Raw genomic sequence first — 20,346 nt, 5'->3', positions numbered from 1 at the left:
GTAGTGATGTGAATGTCTCTCTGAAAAAGGTTGGGTTTCTCATGCTCCAGATTCGACCAGAACGCTAACTAGTTGAGATTAGATGTGTGAGTAGAGATCAGGCATAAAAGGGAACATTTCAATTTCAATCTGAATGGGACAGAGATTAAATTCTACATTCAATACTGGTCGACAAAACGAAATTGGTATCGCTATGTAGTGTAGAGTGTATTTTAATGCGACGATAATTTAAACATAACATGCGATGTTTCATGCCGCCTCCAGCCCCTATCGACCGCTCCCGCATTCAATGCGAAAGGTGCCAAATAATTAGAGAATGAGCCAAAACCATAACTCTTTCTCCTAATCTTTATGTCCAATAGTAACGCCAATATTAATGTTGTAATTCGATGCTTACAAAAAAATTCGTAACGAATTGAGAAGCATACTTTAAAAGCTGCATTTTATAGGATCGCAAAGGTAAGTCAAGTCCATCAGTCCAATGTCTGATTATACAATCGTAGCTCAAACCACATTTCAGTTAAAATATTTGTGTACGCTGCTGTCAAAGTGACATTTCTGACTTAATAGTTGTTTTTCGTTGACCGTGTATTAATTTTTTTGAATTTAAATTTTCAATTGTTTTTTTGTATAGTTTTATCTTTTTTTATTTGCATTAAGCAAGAGAGAAAATATTTTATATAATAATATTTCTCGTGCTGCTTATTTGGTTGACCCAATAGGTCTGTTCGCAGAGGCAATCCCTGACTGGTTTCCCACTCAGAAACCGTAAATGTCAAGTTTTATTGGTTGAATGCTCACGTGACTATGACGTTTTATGACTTGTGGCCAATGGATGTATTTATTTCTCTGATTACTAGTTGGATATTCTCTAACAACTAACAGACCTAATCTTTAATTTTGTGACGTCATCCTTATTTTGTTTGAATTTTGGTATATGTACATACTTAAAAAAGAGAAAAGTTTTACAACTTTCTCTGTTACGTGTGCACTGAGTGAGACAGAAACTTAACGCTGCTGACGTAATTTTTTTTAATGTCATTTAAATTAAAGCAAACCAGGCTAAAAAATGATATCAAATATACGAAAAATCAATCAAAAGTCAATCTACGTCAAGCTGAAAAAATTAACCTCTCTCACTAAAAAAAAAGTAGTTTTTGCATTATGTTTTCATTTTTTAATGATTTTTAGTGCAAAAAGTTCTACTTTTTTGGAATTATTGCATAAACAACTATCAAAATTGCTACTGTCCTAAAACATTCCACATTTTTTTGGTCCAGAAAAATTTCTCAGTGCAGAAAAGGCCTCAAAAGTCTCTACGCCATTTAGGAAATAAAAAAGGTCTTTAAATACTACTGAAGACCTTCCAAGTGTATTAAAACCTTCCGGAATTCTTTTAAAATTTGCCACAAGCTTCCAAAAGTGTTCTAAACTTTCTAAATTTTTTTTAAAAAATTGTTAGAGGCCTCTAGCATTGTTTTGAAAATGACGGCAAAAACCTCTCTATCCAAAACTGCTAGAGGCTAGTCGAGTCATTTTGGAAATGCCACGGAAGTGTCTAAACTCTAATGATTCTTGCAAAAACTGTCAAATGTTTCTACAAAAAGACCTCTAAAAACTAAGTTTGGTAGAAGCACCGCATTGACAAAAACTCCATGTAAAGGCATATGTGTTCTGGATTATTCTTTACGTTGGTAAATTAACGGTTATTAGTTTTGGAACTCCTAACTATCAAATTTAAAATATATATTTTTTCCAGATAATAAAGTGCTAATCTTACGAAACTGAGGAACTTAGACTTTATGTACCCTACTGAACAATTTACATAATATTAATTTTTCTAGCTATCTTATTATTCTAACTTGTATCCTGAGTATTTTGCTTAAATTTGAAATTATTTATAGTTTAGAAACAGTAGTTTTCGAATAAATATGTGTACGTAAAGTTGCCCAGAAATTATTTTTAATTTTATATTTAAAAAATGAAAAATAGTATCTTGTAATGATAAGGTACAAGATGTAATAGGTTATTAACCAATAGTTTTAGTAGATGTTGAAAAAAATGCTTGCCATCATAGCTTTATTGAATTTAGTGTAAAATGAAATATTATTTCATTCTATCTCTGATAGCCATTCCATTTATTGCTCAATAATGTTGGACGGTTCATAGTAACTGGACTGGACATATTTGTAAACTTATCTTGTCTGTATGAGTGGTTAAGCACCAAGACCACAAAACACTCGATAATTTATAGATAACTGGGAATGTAGGTTAGCAAAAAGCACGGATCAATTAATTCTTTTAGTAGCTAGCGAAGGTTACGACCATTCGATTAAAATTTCCTCTACCTAATACCAAAATTCGTTAGTTCCAAATGGTCGGTAAAATAATAGACCTGCCAGGCCTGATGATTTATTGACGGCCACATTTAATAACTGAGCCTTTTCCCTTTCTTTAGAGTTTCACAAAATTATGCTCTCCATCCAACTGTTTAAAGCGTAAAATATCAAGGCACTTATTTTTTCGAAAACTTTTCGACCCATCGAACCGATAAAATATCGGGCAATATCACGAGACGGTGTCAAATTTGATCCCAACTTGGAAAAAGTTACCCTCTCCAACCCTTAAAAGTCGATGCGCGTAAGGGTGGCATTATTTTAAAAGGCTGCCATTGTCGAGGACTTTCCATTCTTTTGTGCTGCCTAAATAGGGCTGCTTTCGTTCTCACGTCTCCCCGTCAACGATAACTAACAGCATTCCGTCCCGTTATTCGTCCCTATTTTAGACAGCGTCGATTAAGACCTAATTTTGTATCTGTCCCCCCTCTTTTGTTTTCACTAAATTGGGCCTAATATTTAGACACTCAGCTCACTGATGTTTTTCCTACTTGAAACCCAATTGAACTTCAAAGGATGATAGAGTGGTAAAGTTTTTGATTCAACTGCTGGAAAGCACTTATTTCATAAATTTTACGGCCTTTGTCTATAGAAACGTCCGTTATGCTGAATTTATACAGGTTTTTTCAATGAAAAGTAGCCACCATGAATATCTTCCAAAATAATTTCTCTGTTAAAAAATGCTAAGACACGTCAACAAAGATTGCAAGGGGGACATCTTTTTACGTAGGATTTGAATTTCTGCCATCAGCCCCTTTGCCGCCATAGCCACCCCCACTAAGTTTTCAAATGGCACCATACCCTGTGTGGCACATCGTTGGAAAGGGTATTTCATAAGGAATTAATTGCACTATTTTATTTGTACATTTGCTTTGAATTGAGACCAAAAAAAAAAAAAAAATACGTTTTGTGTTTATTTTTTGTTAACTGCAGAAATAATAGCAAATAGCGGTTATCATTTAATTAATGGCTCAAAATAACCTCCGTTAACTTCCATACAATAATACAAGCGACTTTGGAAGAGTTCGCGAACATTTGTGAGGACTTGCGGTGTCAGTTGTCGGCATTCGTGTATTATTCGCTGCCTAAGAATGTCTGTGTTGCATAGACTTTAGATTTTAAATGCCCCCATAGAAAAAAGTCCAACGGAGTGAGGTCGGGTGATCTCGCAGGCCATTCCATGGGACCATGTCTACCAATCCATCTTTCAGGAAATCGATTGTTCAGATATTCTCGAACGGGAAGTGAATAGTGTGGAGGTGCACCGTCTTGTTGGAAAATTAGTTGATTTTCAAATAAATTTTCATCATTTTCTAGTAGCTCTGTTATGGTCGGATCCACAGTGGTGTCAAGAAGCTCAAGATAAGTATTCAAATTACCGTCAATAAAAAACGGACCAACGATGTGGTCTCCTAAAATACCTGCCCAAACATTAAGTTTTTCTGGATATTGGGTATAGATTTCCCTAAACCAATGTGGATTCGTGTCTGACCAATACCTACAGTTATGCCTGTTCACTTCTCCATTCAAAAAAAAACATACACTCATCACTGAAGCAAATATTGTACAACAAGTTCACGTTGTTTGTCAGATTAGTAGACATAATTTCACAAAATTGTAGTCTTCTATCATAGTCATCTTCGTTTAATTCCTGAACCAATTTTACCTTGTATGGATGAAAATTGTGTTTTTTTTAAATTCTCCATACACTGCTTGTCGAAACACCCGATGCATGGGAAATTTGATTTAAATACTGATTATTATCCATTGCAACGTGTCCCAAAACAGCAACTTCAATTGGTTCATTAATAATTTGTCTTTCAGGTTGATGTTTTTTGTTTGTCACTGAACCAGTTTCCATGAATTTTTGCATCAACTTTAAGACATACTGATGATCAATTAATTTACCTGGATGAAAAATGTACAATTTCTATTCTTTCGGCAGTCGTGTAAACCATATTGACAATGTTCCTTCAAAACGAACTTACAAGTTGACCGACTGAGGCAAAAACATGGAATGGAAAACAGGTATTCGATAGTGTTATCAGCAGTTTGACCAAAATAACAAAAAAATGTTTTTATTTTTTTTTGGTCTCAATTCAAAGCAAATGTACAAATAAAATAGTGAAATTAATTCCTTATGAAATACCCTTTCCAACGACGTGCCACACAGGGTATGGTGCCATTTGAAAACTTAGTGGGGGTGGCTATGGCGGCAAAGGGGCTGATGGCAGAAATTCAAATCCTACGTAAAAAGATGTCCCCCTTGCAATCTTTGTTGACGTGTCTTAGCATTTTTTAACAGAGAAATTATTTTGGAAGATATTCAGGGTGGCTACTTTTCATTGAAAAACCCTGTATATTTGTCAGCTTGACTTGTTACAGCTCTTCACATTCTACGCTAGTTTGTTTTTTCCTAGGAGCTAGGTTAAGTGGTCGTAATTACATGCTGTCCAAACTGTGTTATGCATTGTTATGCGAAGAATTTTGTGGTTTCGAAAAAGTCCATAAAAGAAATTGTTACTTCCTAAGCCACATTCCAGACAGTTGTTACTTGTTTGTGAAGCGTCACACGCACACACAACAAACAACTGCTGATAACTAGTGATTTATACCTTGACGGCCCATTTTCCACTTGAAATTCAGCATGGCCTGAAATAAAAACACGGTCGCTTTTTACGTTTTAGTATGCCGCGATTATTCTCTCCAGCTTCGCGAAAAATTTCGTATGCACATAAATATGTGCTCTCGTATGATTTACATAGTAACGCCCGTCTTTAGCTTACGTTCGACCGGCATCCAGTTTAGGATTACAATCCAAACAATCGACTTTTTCCGCGGGTTTGTGCGGGCAACAGCTTAATCCGACTACAACAGACCCGATGGATTTTTCGTGTTGAACGACTCTTACACCGGACAATGTAATGCAGCTAAAATGCATTAGGTTTAGACCGAAATGGTCGAACGAATCGATATCGACGAAAATGGATAACTAAACGCTTCGTATTTCCAACTAACCTAATTCCTTTGGGGGCGGTTTATTAGGTCGAAACTTGAAAGATAGCAGAGTTTTACGCGATAGTTATATGTCGCTGATAACAAATGGAACCAATTCGAAGATTTTATGAAGACGTAATGCCTCAGATTAATAAGTATAGAATTACCAATAACATTTCCGAAATTTTTTATGAGATTTCCTAAAATTGCCATTTTGGGTGAATAATGTTATAGTATATTATTCGAATGCACGTTAAACTCAAAAGAATCATAAAGAAGAAAGAAACCCGGTTAAATATAGAACACTTAAAGAACCAGGAAATACGGAATGAGCTACAAACAAGAATAAACAAAAATCTGGAAACAGTCGAAAGTAAGGAAGAATACCGGAACAGCAGAAACATAAATGAAAAATGGTGCGGAATTAAATCAGCCGTATTGGAACCCTCAATAGACATGTTAAAGAAAGAGAAGCCCGCAGAAAGGAAAGAGTGGATGATAACTGGCGAAATCCTTGATCTCATGGATAAGAGGAGAAGCTATAAAGGAAAAAATGAACAACGATATAAAGAAACACAACGAATACTCCGCTCAAAAATCAGGAAAGCAAAAGAAGACTACTATAAACAAAAATGCGAAGAAATTGAGAAATTACAAGCCAAACATGATAGCTTCAACATTCACAAAAAGATCAAAGAACTCGCCGGCACCAATAAACAAAAGCAACTCAATATATTATACAACAACAACGGAAAAATAGTCACAAAAACTAGAAATATGGAAAGACTACATTACACAACTATTCGAAGATGAAAGACGACAAACCAATCTTGATAATATAGAAGGGGATTTAGGCCCGGACATAATTAAGGATGAAGTGACATATGCACTGGAGATGCTGAAGAACGGAAAAGCTGCAGGTTCGGACCAATTGCCAGTGGAGATTCTTAAGCTGATAGAGGAAGACCGGATTCAATTTAGGTAGAATTAATCAATACCATATATAGAACAGGAATAATACCAAATGACTGGTTGCTATCAACTTTTATAACTCTTCCAAAAAAGAAAAATGCCAAGCAGTGCTCTGACTACTGTACCATTAGCTTGATGGCTCACATATTGAAAGTCCTGCTGAAGGTAGTCCATGGTAGAGTATTCAGGAAAATAGACATAGACATCGGCGATACACAATTTGGATTCCGTAAAGGCCTAGGAACAAGGGAAGCGCTAGATTCACTCAATGTCCTGTCACAAAGATGCGTAGATATAAATCAAGACATAGGTATATACATGCTTTATAGAGTGAGTGAGTGTACACCATGTTTCTATTAATTTGAGTCCATCGTGCGCTCTATCGCACAGTGTGTTCACATTGTACAAGGGTAGATAAGATGAAACTTGGGCTGGGTGATTCAGAAACATGTGGTGACTTTTTCAATTGAGTAACACCCAATGTTTTAGGTTTCATCTATTAGACTATTAGACCGACCCACCAGAGGAGCCATTTGTTAAAAACGTGGCAGAAGGTTCGATTTACAAAATTTCTATAATACTTTTCCTAATTATACAGAGTGTCCCACCTGGAACTACCTCTACTACTTCTAAAACGAAATACAAAATCCAGATCTGTATTTGAAAAATTGAAGTTTCTGATGGTATCTAAAAAAACAAAACTTTGGAGCTGAAAATTAGAATTATTTTCTAGAATAACATAGGTGAAAAAAGTGCCCACAGAAGGTGAATTTCAAAAATAATCAAATAATGAAGTGGTAAAAAAATAAAGAACACAAAACTTATAATAATACACCTAGCATAGATCAGCAATTTGAACATAGATCATTTTGCTCTATCTTATTCTGGTTTGGAGCTATGACTCTCTAAAATGTAAAAATGTAATTTTTCAAACGGGAATATCTCGAAAACAGTTGAAAGTCATGTGTTTACACTTGTACAACGTCCTGGATAAAACCACGTGACTATTCCTTAGAAGAATAATCACGTGGATAAAGGAACAGATCAAAATGAAAAACCCAGGATGATGTCAAGTATCATCAGCTTGAAACGCTGTTGTCAAGTTTCAAATGTTGAAAGCTTTCTAGCAAAACGTAATAAACAACAAAACACTAATAATAAAACAAAAAAAAACAATTAATTACAGATTACAGTGATGCAGGAAACTTTTCATAATAGAGCCGTGTATGATGTGCATTTCTTTATACAAATTTTTCCGGCCTTGCACATTTTTTGTATATCAATAAACTAGACAGCTATTTATTTAATTAATGGTTTTTGACGTCAGGACCACCTCCTTTTCTCGCGTAAATTAATCTTGTTTTTTTTTTAGGGCTCCATTAATAATCGGTCCGACGTTTATGTGTTGCATTATGCCGTTTTGGTTCCGAATAAAAATGATGAACTTGTTAAACGACCCTAAAAAACCGTTAATGAAGGTTTTAACTTGCCGCTTTTTCACTCTATACAAGTGGGTGACCGGACTTTGAGTTTTATTCCGGATTAGCGTGCAAGTTTGCCAAGATTTCCGAGAAAAGTTGACTATTAATAAATCCACGCGCAACCTGCAGTATTTATAACGTAAAGCACACGCTAACTCTTTAATACAAATTTAGTTCATTAAACGGCGACCATTCATTCGAGTAATTCTTGGAAAAATGGATTTCAGGCTTTCATTCAAAGTTTTCCTTAAAATACGTGAAAAATCTTAACTAAATATTGGCATACTCATTGAAAGGACGCAATAACAAAAACCACGTAAATACAAAACGTAAAAACGACGTAAAAACCACGTAAGCAACAAATGAGTTTTTAATTAATGGGGAGTACATACATAAATGCACCAGCAGGATTTAGAGTATAATACACGTATACGTAGCAAAACTGGAGCAAAGTTTGCATTTGAATTGACTAATTTAATTTCTGGTATTATCTCTATGTTTTCGACCATGTGTCCTCGTTCTGTCCGGTTGAAATTAACCCCAAAGAATATAAATAGGATTTTACATCTTGACAAAAACAAAGAAGGAATATGGTTTTGTAGCATTTTGCATTATTAGTCTTTATGTTAAGCAACAGTGACATTGATGTGTAATTTGTAGAACAAATAACTGAGCAGTAGTTCCTATTTTTTATTTATTTTAACCACAAGAAAACAAGACCAGTATATAGCACTGGATTACTAAGATTTCATTAATTAGCAGCTTTTTTATTGATTTGGTTTACTAATCAGTTCATACTATGCTAAAATTAGGTATCTTAGGAATAATTTAGGTCCTTTTCTAAACCTCCAAATTTTGTATAAATTTAAACTAAATAGGCAAGTTAGCTGAGTTGAAAACTATTGTTTAGTATACACTCTGTAACATCTTACATAAACTAACTTACTATATGGTATAAAAAATAAGTAGAAAAATTTCAAAATTCAATCAATCAACAAAGAGAGAACATTTGCATTGCCATTGACAAAGATAGAAAAATACTTTGTAAGTGACATTGTCACTTATTTGCAGTTTGCAGTCTGTCAGAATGGTGACGTAATTTGACAATTTGTCACGTGGTATCAATCAGAGTTTCAGACAAAGTGGTCATGTGGGCTAACTATCAAATGACGTTCACATCCGATCTAGCAGAGCAGAATTCCTTACACGTATGTTTTGAATATTATAACAATTTTTTAATGATTAGTTTATAAATTGATAAATAATAAACTATTTCAAAAACCATTATAATAATTAGTAGGTTTAGGAAAGATAAACACATGTAGTCATTAAACATACATTATTATTTATGATACGTATAGGTTCAGTTTTTGGGACATTCTGTATACTTACATATTATAAGCAATGGTTTAAAATGTTTTTTTATTAACCTTTAGGTACCAGGTGGTCAAATATTAAAGGAGGCTTGCTGTATTTACGCGAAACAATTGTAATTCTTGTGTAACGTATAATTCTTAAAAATTTAGGTAGATAGAGAACAAAGACAAGATAATATACTAGATACAAAGTGGGTCGTGTACCATAATGAAATTTAAGGTTTCAAATATTAACTTTTTGAGATTTATGCATTAAAACGAGGTGGAAGTATGATACTGATTTTACAGGTATCAATTTTTTGGGGGTAATATCCCTAGTGCATTAAATTTTTCCGGAAAAATTCGGAAAAACGAGTTTCTAAGTAATTTGTTAAAACAAATTACTTAGAAACGAGTATTCCAATTTTTCCACAGGAAAAATTAGATGCACGGGGGATATTTGGTAAGATTATTTCCTGAGTTAAATAAACATTTTATTTTAATTAAAACAATAAGAACAATAATTAATAAGAACAATAACTTTCAAGCTAGAAAGGGTAACACTATTCTTTATGTTGCTGTGAGGAGTGTGCAATTTTTTCGAATTTTTTTCCGGAAAAATTGCTGACAGCTAAGCTGACAGTTGTTAAGTGATTTTTCCACTTAAAATTTACATTTGTTATACTAATTCTTGATAGCGATTGGTCAAAACTGATAGGAAGGAAATAATCTCTTAAAAACATCTTATTGAGATTGTTAGCAAATATTATTATTGAGTTTAAAATGTATTGTTATTGTTGGGTTTGTTTACTTTAGAATATTGATTTTGTTAGGAATGATATATAAGTTTGAGATTTACGAGAGAAGCAAAAAAGGTGTGCGCTGGCATGTAAATCAATAGAAAAATGGGTAGTACCTGTTAATACGTTGACGGGCGTGTACGGTTTGAATTATTAAACGTATTTTTGGGAAAACGGGCTTATTATTTCGGAAATATATCCTTACAAAGCAGCGGCGGGATTGTGCCACGTGAATCTGGACTAAAACCATGCCAAATAGCAATGATGATGTGTCTTCAAGTGAAAGTGAAAGTGGTAAAGGGACAAGTAGATCTTGTGATAGTGATGTGTGGAGAAAAAAACATAGAGGTGAGAGACAAACGTTAGTGCCATCGTCGAAAAAAGGAGATGAAGGTCAGTGTGTGAGACATAAGCAATTATCTAACGCGGAATCGAATGAGAGTCAAAGATTGACTTCAAGCTCACGTAAGCGAAAATCAAATGATAGAATAGAGAATGATAAATCATCTAGTTCTGTTCATGATGGGCAACGAACGTCGCTGCCGGTTGTGAAATCTCAAGAGGCGTTAACATTAGATATTGCTATGAAGAAAATTACGAATTTGGAAAACTTGTTGTTAAAATATGCTGAAAAACAGGAAACTCAATCTTCTTTGGCATCTACTTCCATGTCCACCATGAAAGCTGATTGCATTCCACTTTTTGATCCTGGTGATGATAAAACTAATACCACTAGATGGTTACATAAGATCGACCAACTGGCTGAAATGGACAATTGGAGTGAACGAAAGACGATTCACTACATGCAAACTAGATTAGCTGGTATAGCACGTATTTGGTATGATAGTTTGACTACATATGAATATTCTTGGAATGAATGGAAATCACTTATTTTGAGAACGTTTCCGGATGTTAAGGATTTTGCGACACTTCTCAGGACAATGTTGAACAGAAAGAAAAGACGAGAAGAAAACTGGCACAGTTATTATTTTGACAAGATAGGCCTTATTAAAGCTTGTGGTATTAATGATCGCAATGCTGTATCGTGCATCATAGATGGAATAAATGATATAAGTGTGCAAACTGGAGCTAAAGCCGGACGATACGACACTCCTGAAGAATTGTATTCTAATTATTTCACTGCATTATCTTCTATGGACAATAACCAATATTATGATGAAGCATCATTTAATAAACCCGTTACTGAGAGACTTGGTCGCCGTGACGAATTAATGAGAAGACAATCGGTTCAAAGGCATCATCCATATCCAAAGGAAAGTCCTAGGAAGTTCAACAAGTTGAGATGTTTTAACTGTAACGAACTGGGCCATTTAGCAGATAAATGTTCAAAACCACGAAAGTCGTGTACAATCTGCAAACGATTGGGTCATGTGTCAACTGAATGTAGACGGAAAAATTCTGCGTCTGTTTTACTTGCGAAAAGTTTGCAAGCATCTTGTAGCAGATATAAGATAACTTGCAAAGTCAATGGGCAAGAGGTGCCTGAATGTCTTGTGGATACTGGCTGTTCTGGAGTTCTGATTCAACGTGGAATCGCTCAAAAGTTGGGCCTAACTTGGACGCCATGCGACGTGACTATACGAGGGTACAACAATAGTTACACGAAAACTATTGGTAAAGTAAAAGTAACTTTACAAGTTGATGAAGCTCAAAATGAAGTGGACGCGTTAGTTGTTGAAGATTGTGTCCAGAATTTCTCGATGCTGATAGGAGAATCTTTTCTGAAGCAAAATCTGCTGATATCATACAAAGATGATGTATGTGTAATTGAAGATAGCGATTTAGCGCGAACTATGATGGATATTATCTCATCAAGAAAAGTTAATTTGCGAACTTCCCACGAAACTGTTATACCTCCAGGCGAGATGAAACTGATTGACGTTACGAGCTCAGAAGCAGATGGAGACGTGTTTGTTGAGTTTCAGGTAAGACCTAAACCAAATAACACTCATTTCTTGGTACAATGTGTGACTGCAGCTCCTTCTGGTATAATATCAATATTGAATACCTCGCCAAACCCTGTTAAGTACGAGAAAAATCAAGTGATTGCAAGGGGCATGACTTGTTATACGGATTGCGGGCAATCTGATCTGACGGCTTTCTCGGCATTCGAAGTTGAATTAACGAAGTTCACACGTGACGATATAGCGCGTCAAATATCTGATAGTCTAAACGAAGTAGAAGTAGAACGTCTACTGAACTTGATAAACGAATATCGAGAGTGTTTTGCAACTACAACTGCTGAATTGGGAAAATATGAAGGAACAGAAATGAATATTCAGCTCACTGATGAACGGCCTATTACGTACAGACCTTACCGACTATCTTATGACGAACGAATGAAAGTACGTTCTATAGTTGAAAATTTGGAAAGTAACGGCATCATTAGAGAATCTCAATCTCCGTATGCAAGCCCTATACTTTTAGTGAAGAAGAAAACCAACGACTGGAGAATGTGTGTTGACTATCGTGCATTGAACGCCAAAACTGTTAAAGACAGATATCCATTGCCCAGAGTTGACGAACATCTGGATAGACTTGCAGGATGTAAATATTTTACTAGTTTAGATCTAGCTGCAGGATATCATCAGATACCGATGTCGAAAAGTTCGATTGAGAAAACCGCGTTTATAACGCCTGATGGGCATTACGAATATCTAAGAATGCCTTTTGGACTTGTGAATGCACCTGCAGTTTTTCAACGCACAATAAATCATGTGTTGGGACCTCTTAGATTCACTCAAGCTTTGGCATACATGGATGATATACTTTTACCTTCTTCTGATATTGAGACCGGTTTTGAATCATTAAGAAATGTTCTTAATGTGTTTAGAGATGCAAGGCTTACACTCAATATGACTAAGTGTCATTTCTTCCAGTCCAAAGTGGATTATCTAGGACATGAGATTTCTGAATGTGGAATACGCCCTGGAACAAGGAAAGTTGAGGCTGTAGAGAAGTTTCCTACTCCATTAAGTGTTCATAATGTGCGGCAATTTGTAGGATTATGCAGCTACTTTCGAAAGTACATAAAAGGATTTTCTTTCATCGCCCGACCTCTTACTTTGTTGACTTGTAAAGGTGAAGCATTTGTATGGGGAACTGAACAGCAACGTGCGTTCAAAGAGCTTAAGGAGAAATTAGTTTCCAGACCTGTGTTGTCGTTGTATAGGCCAGGTGCACCGACGGAGTTGCATACTGACGCCTCAAAGTGGGGTATTGCTGGAATACTGATGCAGCAACATAAAGATGGATCACTGCATCCAATTTTATACTACAGTAGACAAACCTCCAAAGAGGAGCAAAGATATCATTCTTATGAGTTAGAAGCCATGGCGGTGGTGTATTCTATGAAGCATTTCAGACCGTATCTTCTAGGTTTTAAATTCAAGGTAGTCACGGACTGCAATGCCTTAAGAACGACAATGACCAAACGAGATCTGATTCCACGTATTGGAAGATGGTGGCTGGCAATTTCTGAATTTGATTTCGAAGTTGAATATAGACCAGGTACGAAAATGGGTCATGCAGATGCGCTAAGCCGAAATCCAGTAACTGAAACAGATGATTGGTCAGAAGTGATAGATGTTAATATTGTTGACATAACTATGGATGATTGGATTTTAACTACTCAACTTGTCGACAAACGTTGTCGTTACCTGACGGAGGTTCTTCAAAACACATCTAAGAGCAATGAAGAGAAACAGATCCATCAAGAGTTTAAGTTGATAGATAATCGAATTTTTAAACAAACAAGTTCAGGGATAAGATGGTTAGTCCCAAAACATGCAAGGAGACAGGTAGTTGCTTACTACCATGACGATGTGGGACATTTCGGATTAGAGAAAGTACTTAAAGCTATGGAAGAGAGTTTCTGGTTTTCTGGAATGCGACGTTATGCAAAGAGATACATTCAATGCTGTTTGAGATGTTTATATAACAAAAATCCGACAGGAAAGCAACCTGGTTTGTTACAACCTATTGAAAAGATAGCTTTACCTATGGACACGTTACATGTTGATCATTTAGGACCTTTTGTAAAAAGTAAGCGTCATAACCAGTATTTAATTGTGGCTGTTGATAGTTTTACGAAATTCATCTTTTTGAGAGCTGTAAAATCAACTAAAGTAGATCCCTTGACAAAATTTCTTGACGACGTGTTTGGAAATTTTGGAGTGACACGAAGACTGATATGCGATAAAGGAGCAGCTTTCACATCAAAGAAGTTCAGAGAATACTGCGCTAAATATAATATTAAACTGATACACAATGCTACAGCAACGCCAAGGGCGAATGGACAGGTAGAAAGATACAACCGGACACTACTCCATGCAATAGCATCATCAACGGATGATGAGGAGAGATGGGATGAGTGTTTGGAGCAGATACGTTTCGGAATGAATTCTACTATTAATGCTGGAACTAAGAAAAGCCCGTACGAAGTGTTGATGGGATATAAACCTAAGCCGAAAAGTTCAGCTTACTTGTTAAATGAAATAAATACTCAAGTAGTACAGGACAACTTGACGAAAATACGCAAAGACGTTGAAGCAACAATCGTTAAGGATCAAGAACGACAGAAAGAACGGTACGACCGGAAAAGACGTCCAGCTCCAACGTACGAGGTTGGTCAGTTAGTTTTAATTAAAAGAAGCATTCCGAGTAATGATGGAAAAAGTAGAAAGCTACTGCAGAAAAACGCAGGTCCATATCTGATAACAAAACTTCTTCCGCATGATAGATATTGTATCGAAGATATACCGGGGTCAAAGAGATCCAAGAAACCATATAAGGGAATAGTTGCAGTTGATAAAATTAAATTATACTCAACAAATATATCCGATGATGACATTGAAAGTGATGAGGAGGGAGACGTTCTCTCGAAAGGTCAAAGTGACTCTAAAATCAAACTGTAACGGTGGCAGTAGCACAAGGAGCTGCAAGACCACACATGTCCTAAAGAAATAGTTGAATGTTGACTATTTTTCTTGCTTCTGTTGTAGAACAGAAACTAGTGGATGAGGATTGATTAGGTCAGATGGCTAGTACGTGGCGAGGGCGCTCACGGAGGGTAGCATGGCCGAACTGTTAGCAAATATTATTATTGAGTTTAAAATGTATTGTTATTGTTGGGTTTGTTTACTTTAGAATATTGATTTTGTTAGGAATGATATATAAGTTTGAGATTTACGAGAGAAGCAAAAAAGGTGTGCGCTGGCATGTAAATCAATAGAAAAATGGGTAGTACCTGTTAATACGTTGACGGGCGTGTACGGTTTGAATTATTAAACGTATTTTTGGGAAAACGGGCTTATTATTTCGGAAATATATCCTTACAAGATATCCCTTTCTAAGTCACAGATATATGGTGTACCGAACCAGTATGGTTTTCACTGACATTCGCAGTAAAATGTTTTATTTATAAAGAAGCAAAAATAGGTGTCAAATGCTTTTCTGAATACTTCTCATTACAAACAACAAAAAAAATTTTTGGTAGACGACCCCATTCACAATTTTCCTGAGTTAATTCAGTTCAGTGAAAAATAAACATTATTGGTTTGAGAAGGTGGGAAAAAGTTGTATAGGACATACGCAACAATGATGTGTACACATGATGTACCAAGTAATTATTTTGGTCTTCAAATGTTCTGTTGTACAAAAGAAAATTTTTCTGAGTACTACCACAGTTTAGTGAAAAAAATTGTTGCTTGAGAATATTGATTTCATTACTTTTACGCTTTGATAGAATTGTATACTTGCACAGAAAAATAATGATAACATATGTTAAGCATTTTTCACTTAGTGAACCTATTCCTCGACGTTTAATGGGACGAAAGTGGAGAAGTGGACGGCACGTGAAGGTGCACTACGACCCTAAAGTCCTTCTTTATCAGACCGATCGATCTCGTTCCCTTGCATTTTGATTCATCGTTTTTTTTTCTTCCCTTTCTATTCGACCGGACACGTGCCTTTAGGCGATAATGCCGGTCAAATTGATGATTTTTCCTTATTCTTAAGGTCACTTTTGGTCCGTCTAGTCAGCTTTTTTTGTGATTTAATGGTAAGCTTTGCTATAGATGCAATATCCGTGTCGAGGATAATTCAACAACCAGAAAATGGAAGCTGATTGCTTTGGGAAGCGGTTTTAAAACTGGATCTAAACATAACTGGTCATGGGCATCCTCTCGAAAATTCAGAAGGGATTAACTGTCAAGAAACTGCACGTATAATCCGGTATCTTCCAGGCACGACTGTACGTCACAATGCGGGCTAAAAGTGGCCCTCGGAGGGTCGTAGGTTGCAGACTAACGTAATGCGGGCAAAAGCATCAATGTCATATTTTAAAAGGGATGTTCATCGACAATTCCGGAAACCAATTCTATCGGTTATCGAAAACTCGTGTCGGGACGATTAAAATGTTCGACCGCGATAAAAACGACAACTGGACAATGGACAAGTTTGTTCTCCATTGCAAACTGTAACGACAGATAAACGCGGTTTAAAAAATAATCGCCCAAAATGTCACTGTTTCAGATTCGGAAAAACATGTTGGTCATGGCTTATCCAATGGAGATAATATTGAACTTTTTTGAATGCGTTTTAATGGACATTCATTTATTGGAAAGGGCGCAAAAAAGTTTTTTTCTATTATACTTAAATGTAAATTTGAAATGAATGTGTGTTTTTTTCACTACTATGTGGTTAATGATTTTTTTCTTACTGAAAACCAAATAAACTTTGCTTTAATTACTAGATTTTTTGTTCTTTCTACATATTTAAGTCGATTAAAACTTCCGTCCGAGCTCAATTACCATAATTCTCACATTTAGGGTACAATTTATAAATGTCCAGACCTCCACTATTTTAGGGCTCGTAATGTATCGCGACCATTAGCCGTTTAATTATCAAAGTAGCTTGGAGATTAACCGAAAACAATTTTTAACCGGCACCCCGTTTTCTTAACACTTTGTATCGTTGATATTTTAATCGTTTCGGGATTGAGACTTGATAAAATTATCGGGACAACTAAAAGTAACCGTGACAAGACGAGAACTCGCCTCGATCCCACGAAACCCCCATAAAAACAACCATTAAACGGCTGTTCTACTTTACGGCACACTTATCACGAGTATAAACGGTCTTAATTGGATCCGGACACGGAATTGTGATCACCGGCAACTCAAGACTTTATTCGACTTTTACACTTGAAAGTTTCAAGGATGTTTTGTCGAATAACCCTTTTGAGGCCCCCGTGAAAGCAAAATCGATTAATGGGCGCGTATGTTTGGTTGCAGATCCTGAGGGGCAACACCAGCGATGCCTGCGAAGTTCGCGACCCTTGTCAACACGGTGGTATTTGCATATCGACAGATAGTGGCCCGATTTGTGAGTGTCGCAATTCCGATTATGAGGGCGAATTCTGTGAAAAAGGTAAGAAAGTTTATTCCCCCAAGTGTCAAATTACTGTCTACGTGGAAAAAACGCAGACAGTAATTTGATTTTAGTTGCTAAATCCACATAACGAGAAATAGAAGAGCATGAGGATGAAGTCACGTTATTTTCTTTATTTTCACTGTCTAGGGATGGGATCGTAAAAACACCGGGTGCATTCATATGTCAGTTGTCAATTGTCAAATGAGGAACTTTTTAAATATCATTTAACAGCTTGCTTGAGTCAGTTTCTCAGTGACTACTATTTTAACTATTTTTTAACATCAATTGTTTTATACTGTTAACATTTGAACTTTGACAGTTGCAAAATCTTTTTTTTTTTCACTTCACGTGACTGTATTATTTAATTTGAATTTTGATAGTTTAAATTTGCTGTTTTGCAACATCTTCAAGTTCAAAACTGCATTACTTAGAGTCACGTAACTTGTTTGACTGTTGATGTCAGTTTCAAATAAAAATTTTTTAGGGTCATCAGATTGTTTTACTGAATTTCAACTTTGACACAATTTGACGTTCCTCAACATTTTCATCTTTAAAATTATATTGATCAGGGTCACGTGACTTTAGTAAACTCTTTCTTTACTAATATGAACTTTGACAAATCAAATTTGATGTCTGAGACAATTTTCTAGATCAAAACTGCATTGTTTTATTGTCAGGTGACTGTTTTAATGATTTTTAAACACAATTTGAACTTTGACTGTTTGACAGAGTTAAACCCTGCCAGGTGTCAAATGTCAATAAGCGGTTGTTATTAATATGAACATGTTTGATTTCAAAGCCAGTATGTTTTTAAAGATTGGTGTCATCTGCAACCTATTCTGACGCTATACATGCATACAAATAAAAATAAGGAAACGTAATGAATAATTTCAGTTTGATTATTTATTTATTACAGGGCCAGTTGACAGTTCTGTCATTATTGTTATCTGTCAAATAGATCCTGACGTATCGACAGAAATTTGAATGCATCGGAGTGCCAAGTGTATATTCAGAAAAATTTGGTGCAACCAAATGCACCCGGTGTTTTTATGTCCCTAATTGTAATTGAAATTTAGACTGTGGATTCACAGTAAAATACGTAAAAATAAGGGTCTGAACTTGCCTGAAGAATAATCAAAATGGCTTGCAGTGTATATCCAGAAGAGAGATACCCTTCTTGTAGTAACAGAAACAAAATATAAGCGTTTTACTAGAATCTGTGGCCGCATTCGTTTTCAGGCTCCATAGAGCGAGCAGAGCGAATGTGACGTCACGTTGACGTGATTTAGAGAAACCATGATTTGACCAACTGTCAAATTACGTCATTGTGACGTCACATTCGCTCTGCTCTCTTGCGTAACGCAAATAATTATTGCTCAATGGATAATTATGTACAAGAATCTCATAAACCATCTGCAGAATGAATAACCGAGTCAAACGGTGTTTAGAACTCAATAAAATAGTTATTTATGCAACAAGTGCAAAAAGTACATATTTTTTCACGCAAATTAAAGTTGTTCTACAAGACCGAAGGTGGAGTTTAACAGTAAGTGCAAAAAATAACTTTTTCATGGATAGCATACAACATTTATAAAATCGACTTGTTTGATGTTGTCCTTTTTGCTCTCGGGAGAGCATGGTGACATCATGTTTCTATTGCTCGGATCGTATTTCTCCATCCTGCTCTGTCGTGAGCTGCAAGAGAAGCTTCTTGCAGACCGTGACCAATGATTTCTTTAGTTTGACCCACCCAGCGCGCCGGAGACCTTCCTCGAGGTCGTTTACCATTAATCTTTCCCTCCACAATAAGTTTTTCCAGCCCATTCGTTCTCCTTGAGATGTGTCCAAAATATCGTAGGTAAGAATGGTTTATCCTGGTTAATAGCCTTGTGGTGACTTTTAGTTTATTAAGGATTGACACATTAGTACGATGTTCTGTGTATGATATTCGCAGCATTCTTCTGTAGGCCCACGTTTCAAAAGCATCTATTATTCTTCGATTGGCCATTTTTAAAGTCCAGGTCTCAGAGGCATATGTTACAATAGGAAAGATCAAGGAGTTTAATAATTTCAGTTTGTTGCGTTGAGAGTCTTTCCATATTCTAGTTGGTTTTATAGTTGAATTACGAACTTTGGAAATAGCTTCGTGTTGTTATCGTATTAGCCGTGTTGTGTCAATCAGTTTTTGTTTTTTTGTGTCAGTCCGTTTGTTTATGTTGATTTTGAATTTGATCACAAATTTAGCCCTGACACCTTCAGGAAAACTGTATTTCAGAATAAGAACATGAAAGGATTGTATTGCAGAGCCAAGCCAATCAAAGCAAAGTAAATGTTGCATTAATTTCATCTGCTTTTTTCTAAATGCAACGCTTTTAGTCTGAATCAAGTTCTGGACATTGTTTTTTACCTCCTAGGATATAAAATAGCCTTTCTACGCCGGCAGTACAGGTACAGAATAGGCTTATATTAGACCGCTTAAAAAAAAAAAAAATTCAAATGCTTGAAAAGTCGCAGAGTTTATCAACAATCTTGGAAAGGATAGACAACAAAGTGATTAGTCTATTGCAGGCAGCAGTTATGTAAACGAATCAGATAGATAATCTTCAAAAATTGCTGAAACCTACCACTCTCAAACAAAACATTTATAGTATCTGATCAAGCCAAAACAGTCTTATAAGAAAATACCTAATCTAACATACATAAGTAGAGAAAAACCATATTTTTTCAGTAAAATATGTTACTCTTTGACTCACTGAACAAACAGTAGGTGTGCATTGTTTTGTGTTTGCCTAGATGTGAAGTTGAGTTCCTAGAGTGTTTTATTTAAGCAAACCGTGAAAGTTCACGGACCTCGCGATCGCTGAAGAGGAAAAGTTTTTGTGCAAAACGC

At 35.8% G+C, this 20,346-nt stretch overlaps 1 protein-coding gene across 4 annotated transcripts in view; it reads left to right on the top strand.

Moving 5' to 3' along the window:
• Positions 1 to 20,346, top strand: part of Nrx-1 (Neurexin 1) — a 98,262-nt gene that overhangs the window by 22,175 nt on the left and 55,741 nt on the right. For all 4 annotated transcript variants that reach the window (XM_081973294.1, XM_081973292.1, XM_081973293.1 and 1 more), the window contains one exon: positions 17,318 to 17,453. In XM_081973294.1, the coding sequence (XP_081829420.1) occupies positions 17,318 to 17,453 (136 nt within the window). The remainder of the gene's footprint in view (positions 1 to 17,317; positions 17,454 to 20,346) is intronic.

This window comes from Ips typographus, linkage group LG2, assembly GCF_016097725.1.
Source record: "Ips typographus isolate SLU linkage group LG2, UJ_Ityp_2.0, whole genome shotgun sequence".
Classification (NCBI taxonomy): domain Eukaryota; kingdom Metazoa; phylum Arthropoda; class Insecta; order Coleoptera; family Curculionidae; genus Ips; species Ips typographus.
Note: the sequence above shows the minus strand (reverse complement) of the source record. Positions and strands in the feature narration are given on the sequence as shown.